General features: G+C 33.0%; 1 protein-coding gene across 1 annotated transcript; it reads left to right on the top strand.

Moving 5' to 3' along the window:
• The first annotated feature begins 2,338 nt into the window (after positions 1-2,338).
• Positions 2,339-5,162, top strand: LOC116026831 (phosphoglycerate mutase-like protein 4). Its single transcript, XM_031268243.1, has 7 exons — positions 2,339-2,589; positions 3,395-3,503; positions 3,731-3,781; positions 3,869-3,979; positions 4,166-4,297; positions 4,508-4,583; positions 4,674-5,162. The coding sequence occupies exons 1-7, from the start codon at positions 2,582-2,584 to the stop codon at positions 4,895-4,897; spliced, it is 711 nt and encodes a 236-aa protein (XP_031124103.1). The 5' UTR covers positions 2,339-2,581; the 3' UTR covers positions 4,898-5,162.
• The last annotated feature ends 2,285 nt before the right edge of the window (positions 5,163-7,447 follow it).

The following is a 7,447-nucleotide window of genomic DNA, read 5'->3' as shown; positions in this document are numbered from 1 at the left end:
TTTGATATGAGACTAGACAAAAGTTTGATCACAAGACCATAATAATTGATTTTTTCTTTTGAAAGTGAAGGGACACTTCGAGACGGAGCGATATTAAGTCGATACATGACCGATCAAGACTATATATGACACATTAGTCTTCTCCTCCTACAAAACTTTTTGCTGATATAAACATGAAGACGAACCCTCACATCCAAACCCCTCTTTTACTCTTATAGATACATTCAATTTTAAGGTAATTCCACCTTTGTTACAACATATATTCAATTTTGATCTCCCACTACCTTCGCAAACGTATACACTCTCCAATAAGGTTAAGTAGCATCTTGCCAGCATGGATAGTGCAGCTCAGTTGGTCACATAGGTGAAGTTTTGGAAGAAAGATCATGAATTGAATAGGAGCAACCTCTCAAACTGAAGGACACACAACCTCTGTGTTCAGTTGAGTTACCATGATTTATATCCTCCAGATGCTCTGTCGAGTTGGGGATTCAACCTTTTGAGAAGAACGATTTAAGTAACATCTTTACCGGTCTATCTCTTCGAATCAATTTCAAATATAACACATCGATAACCTTTACCCCATGCGAAATGGAGGCCCCCTACAAATCCTCCATATTTCAACTTCTATTACCCCACTAAATTATTATATTGTTTATATCAACCTAACACTAAACAAGAAATGTGCAAGTGGTGAAATAAACAGTCAATGAACATTAATACATACTGGAGAAATAAACATTTACTTTAATGAGTATACCAATAATGAATAATTAACATTAATAAGCAATAAGTACCCTCTTATAGCAAGACTAGAGCCCTAGACTGGATAATAATGGAAGAAAGAAGGCTAAGTTTCAAAATAATGGAATGTAATGAAGGCATATTAAAACCAGTCATCTAACCATTGCATTCCTTCGCGTCAGGCCCCACACTTCAACTCCACATGATAATAGACGGTAAATTACGATGACTCAGTCGCTCATTAGATGAATGGACTGAAAGATCAGTGCTTAATGTATTGTCTACAAAGAGCCTATCACATTAAGTACTGTAACTCCTACATTGTGACTGCCAGATTCAATCATGCGTCCTTACTCTTAATTTACCACGAGGACTTCCACAATAATAGATTTTAAGTGGTTTTTGCTTGCCTAAAACTTGAAGATGATTTTTCAACAAATGGAGATGTTTTTTTTTGCTGGCTTTTCATAACTCAAGCACCTGGTTTTTGCCTGTTGCGTGGTACCCACCAAGATTCAGAAAAGGCAAAGTTTCAATCCAGTGAGGAGCAAAATTAGCGCCCAGCTGGGCACGTGCACCCTGACAATAGGTAGATAATTGTTTTTTTTTTCTTCAAATTTCCTTTTTTATTTTCCTGTCTTTCACCGTCACACTTGCAAAAACTCATCAAAATCTATGTTTATTGGGGATGCTCTAAGAACCAATTGAGTTGTATGCGTGGGCAGCCATGACATTCCCTGCAGCCATGTATGTAATCTGAAGTGAGAATACAATGCAAACTGTAAACAAAGTTGAAAGATCATATCAAGCCTGGAGTTGTCGGTATTCCTTAGAAGCTCCAAAGTCTATCCACAGAAAAAGGACAAAAATTTGATATACATATGGTCCCAAAACCTTTGTCTTATTCTTAACATTGCCCATCAGAACTGAGAAGTCAGCAGTACCATTACAAGCCTGCATATATGAGAAATTGGTTTAATATTTGTTACCCACTGTAAAAAGACATTCTCTGAGCGGATAGAAGGGGAAAGAAGACAGTAAAAAGGGAATTTTTCATGGTATAAAACATTCTCTGAGTAGATAGAAATGTCAAAAAAACATATAATGTTGGGTTTTCTTGCAGTCTGCTGCAAATTAAAGTTGAATTGATCTGAGAGTTTTATGGGAACTGGGCTAGCTGCTTTCATCTGCTTGTGAATTGTGATATTAACCTGACAATACAGCCCATCATCATCATTACGTGGTCCTAAAATTTTGAACATTAAATATACATTTGTTTGGTTGGTGAAACATGAAAACCCGCCCGATACGGTATAGTAGCTCAATTTATTTTTGAATCCATTTACAGTTTACACTCCCATATGGATGATGGGAGTGGGTCGAGTCTCACTGGAAGAATTGTTGACTCTTTGTGTTTCAGTAGGTTGAGAAAATAGTTATGAACAGATACTACATAATAATAATAATTGTCTATGATCTATAGACTTGTATGGACTATGGTTCATTTAATAATAATTGTCTAATATGGAGTTGGGCTGATACGGCCCATTTGATATATTCGGTTATTCCTGGCAATATTCCCTTGTTCGATGAAATGTCTAGCAGTAGCAGAGTTCAATAAGCAATTTCCTCTTTCTTCTCTATGTTAGATAATCCGCTCAATTTTGTAATGAGTGGAAGTTTTTGAATCTTTGGTTTCATTTCTGCTGTCTGATTGCTTCGAAAACAGAAATTGATACCTGATTCGAAGGACGGGTGGAGTGTTCATTTAACCTAAAGCTCAATTATTTATCGGAAAGCTTTGGGCTCAGCCAACAATCATCTCAATCATCCTGACATGGAGGGGTAAAATTCTGATCTTTGCTGATAATTGTGTGAAAATTTTTAGATAACACTTCTGTGTCCTATTTTGTTATTTAATGGATACTATCCTCAATTTAAAAGATGTGGGCATCTGTTTCTTGGTTTTGTTTATGTTTCTGTTTTTGTTGTTATTACAGTAACTAAAATGAATGTTCGTGCTAATTTTGAAATTCGGAAAATGAATAAAAATATCTAATGAAACCAATTGAAGTGTATATCTGCAAGGATGATCAGATTCTTTGGATATACAGAACATGAAAAAGGGTAGAGTGTCCATGAGAGTGATGCAAACAATGCAATTATATGTTATAAGGCTTGATTTTGCATACTGAGATCATAAAGTTTGGATTAAGAATTGCTTTGTAATGATAAATGCTCTATCTTTAATTGTAAAACTTGATACCTGAAATCTGGAATATGAATTATTTCAGAGAAAGAAAGGCTATATACTTTTAGAAGTATAGTTTCCTTGGTTTCTTTCTGTTCAATAATCTGTATATGAAAGTTATGACTGCCCCGATTTTACAGTAGCTGTCATTGCTCCACCCAAACTTCCTTTTATATCTTCCTCTTAATTGGCAATTGTTGGTAGTGTTCTTTTTTTTTTTTTTTTTTTTTTTTTAAATTGTTCCAAAATTATTTAAATTCAAATGAACTTCGGTTTAGTATCTCAAGAGTAAATGGTTGGGCAAAAGATCATGCAATGACGCATGCGTATGTGTCAATATTGGCACATGAAGAATTATTAATGTATTTTGATTGGGAATTTCATGGATGTATTGTTTAGAGTTCTTCCACAAAGTGAGGAAAATATCAACATTGTCAGTCTGAATTGTACGGAGATTATCGTAATCCGTCATGGTGAAACTGAATGGAATGCAGAAGGAAGAATTCAGGTAAACTCATACTCCCATTTTGGAAATTTAAAAAAGCAGGCTTTTTAAAGCATATAATTATTATATGTTGGAAAAAGACCAAGGAGTCTAGCCCAAGTAGACAAAATCATATTTTTGGATTGTAATTCTATGCAGCAAATATCAATTACACTGTGTAATCTTTTCCCTATCAAATTCTAGAGAATTTTCTTGTTACTTGTCTAATAATTGGGTATTTGCCTTAACAGGGACACTTGGATGTTGAGCTAAATGATATTGGGAGACAGCAGGCCCATGCAGTATGTTATGAGTGACTTTGAAGTATGATTTTATGCCCTTGGTTCACAATTTCTCCTCACCTCTAATGTCTAAGACCATTTCCTTAGGTGGCCGACCGACTTTCCAGGGAGCCAAAGATATCTGTGGTATATTCATCTGATTTGAAGCGAGCTTTTGAGACTGCAGAGACAATAGCAAGTAGCTGTGGAGTTCTTGAGGTATGGTGTCCATTGCTACCAAATTATATTGCAGAAAGTGGAAGTTCCGTCTTACTGAATCTTAGGTCTAATAAAGAATTTGCGTAATTGTTTTGGCCTTCAATGAATTTGATTGTGGCTTACATGCAGAAGATAGACTATTCAATCATGTGATGTTAACCTTTCTTTCTGTATATTTTTCATCAGGTTGTTAAAGATCCAGACCTACGAGAAAGGCATCTAGGTGATATTCAAGGCCTTACTGTGTCTGAAGCATCTCAAAAAAGTCCAAATGCATATAAAGCAATGGTATCTCGCCGAACTGATCAAGAAATCCCAGTGAGCTCTTCTATACCAATTGCATTTTCATCTGCACTATATCTTTATTCGTCACCTGCCCTGCCCCTTTTCAGTAAATTACATATGTGCAGTCCTTTTCTTTTGATAAATTAAATAGACTTGCAGTTCTTATAAATACACTCCTACATGAACTATATTTTGCTCAAGTGAATTCCTTTTTTTCTTGATGTTAATTTCCTCCATTTCCAGGGTGGTGGAGAAAGCCTTGATCAACTTTTTCAACGCTGCACATCTTCTTTGCAGAGGATTGCAGAGAAGCATAGAGGTATCAATGTATCATAGACATGAAAGCTTGAATACTTTGAAAAGAGACCGATTTGCATACAAATGATCCATTTTTTTTTCCCCTACATAGGTAAGCGAGTAGTGGTGGTTACTCATGGTGGCGTGATCAGGGCACTTCATAGACGGGCTTCATCAAACGGGCGCTCAGTCGGGAAGATCACAAACACATCTATCAATATATTTCACTTGTCTGAGGGCGATCATTGGACCATCAAAGTTTGGGGCGACATCAGCCATCTCGACAAGGCAGGATTCTTGAAGTCCGGATTTGGCGGTGACAGAAATTCTGGTTAATCCAGCTTTTCAAGAGACTTGGAAGGGGTGACAAATTGGTTTAGATTTGGATCCATTTGTTGAGGCAACAGAGTTCCTATATGAGCATAATCAGCTATTGAGTGTAAGTGACATTTTAGCAAAATTTATTTTATTATAACAGTTTCTCTGCAGTCTATACATTGTTTACTGTCAGCCTCAACAGACAATAGTAAGTAGTTTTAATAAATTTTGACTTTAATGAGAATATATTCTTTAAAAATTTAAATACCCCAGTATTTATTTATTTCTTGAATGTATTTGTTCACTTTCATTTTTTCCTTTGTAATTTTCTAATTTCTTCATGACATTGACATTAAAAGGGCTGGTTTAGGTTAGTACCCGTAAATTATGTTTATATTTTTATTTTTATGCTTGTGGAGTTGTACATTGTGTTGAAGTTATTGTACTTTTAGTTTTATCCAGACAATAAAAATTCTGTTAATTCAATATTATATGTCAAATTAATTTATCTAATTATATGTACTTACCTTAGACACATTACTTACCAACTTACTTTAGTTAATTAAATATCATATTAAACCAAATATATATTACTATCATTTACACCATATTTAATAAATATGTTTTACTGATTAGAATCAATACGCATTACAAACTCAAAGGTTTTTCCAAAACTTTTTGCATTCTCTTCTGGTTGTACCTAATATAAGGACTTGCAAACTACTTTGTATCTTAACTTGTATAAATACATTCTTAATTCCGCATTTTAAATCATTTAATGTCTCATTTTACTTACTTTATACTCTAATTAGTAATAAAACCACTTTATATTACTCTCTAACACAGTATTAACTCAGATCACTACCCTTAACCAATTTACACTATCAATCCATATAAAATTAAATTAAAAGTCTTGATCCCACTATGCTTGCATTAGATCTTCTCATTTGAATACACTGGGGATGTTTTTTATTTTATTTTATTTACTTTTTATTTTTTATAAAGAAGTAAAATCACCCATAATATTGAACTTTGATGTAAAAAATCGGAAGTGACAAATGTGCTAAGCCGCAACTGAAACACGCTTGCATGATTTTTCTTCATCTTCTTCTTTTCATTCTACTTTTTTCTTTTATCTATCTAAAAGCAAAGTTTGCATCTTCGTATTGACTTAAAGAATGCATTCATATGACTTTGAAGTGAATCTATATGCAATGAACTTAAGATGATTAAGATACTTTGTACGAGGAGTTAAATTCTCTTTTAAGTAAGATTTTAATTTATAATTTTGTGTATGAAATAACATGTATTATGAGAGTTTTTAAAATGTGATTTAGGATCACTCAATTCTAAATAATTGAAAATAACTAGTGAAGATCATGGTAAGATAATTAGTGACTTTGTGATTAGTAAGATATACTATTGTTTAAAAATAATGTGTTAGGGCACAAATGAGTGGCCAAGTGGAATGTGATTCTTGTACCAAAAAGTCACGTACTTGATACTTGTCAACACCTTCTCAGTCAAGACATCGCGTAGGGTCTTCCGATCTTAGTATGATTTACATCGGGTTATTACGTAGGAACGAGCTAGGTAAGGTATCATGAGCTACCCAATTTAATTACCAAAACTCTAGGCATGTTTGGTAAATGATTTTTTGAAATAGCTTTTAACTTTTTTTTTTTTGGAGTACTATTAACTCTATTACTAGTATTAACTCTATTATTAGTATCAGTCTATCTGATACCTTATCACCGGAATTCGATCTTGTGACATTCCCTCAAGTTTGTTGGTCCTAAAAAGTAAAAACTGATTTTGTAAAGCAGCTTTTCACTTTTGCCTTTTGAGAACAAATTGTCAAATTTCTTTAATATCCACTTCTCTCATATCAAATTGTAGGATCACTTCCTCTCATTTTATGGACTTTTTATTTTTACTGATATATTTTTATTTTATTGACAAAATTTCAATTTTAGTCATTGATTATTGTGACATTATTGCCACATTTGGTTCTACATTTTTTTTAAATTTTTTTTTGCCTCGTTACATCTTTCACTTTCATTTGCATGCCACAATTAATCCTCCATTTAAATTTCTATCATTCTACGGTTTAACAAAGATGGTTAACCTGTAATTTTATCATTTTATTCAAAGAGTTTACGAGAGGGAGAGAAATTACATGTTGGTACAAGAAACTTGAATGACAAAATTACATATTAGCTATCTTTGTTTAAAGTTGAATAACAAAAAATTTAAATGGATTAATGGAAGACTAATTGTACATGACAAAAAAAAAAGTCACGGTTGTAATAAGGCCAAATTAAAAAATTATGACTAAATGTAGCAATACCCCAACATTTGATGATTAAAAGCGAAATTTACTCTATTTTATTTTAAATTTTAATGTGTTTGTTCATGAAAAATAGTGAAAATAATATTTTATTAATTAAGTGTTCCTTAATTTTTATTTTTATTGTTATTATTATAAAATAATTATTACGGAGTAAAAGTAAATTTATATCTTCAAAAGTCATTTTACATATTATTATTAACAATTAATTTTATCAT

The sequence above is a fragment of the Ipomoea triloba genome, chromosome 8 (genome assembly GCF_003576645.1).
Source record: "Ipomoea triloba cultivar NCNSP0323 chromosome 8, ASM357664v1".
Classification (NCBI taxonomy): domain Eukaryota; kingdom Viridiplantae; phylum Streptophyta; class Magnoliopsida; order Solanales; family Convolvulaceae; genus Ipomoea; species Ipomoea triloba.
Note: the sequence above shows the minus strand (reverse complement) of the source record. Positions and strands in the feature narration are given on the sequence as shown.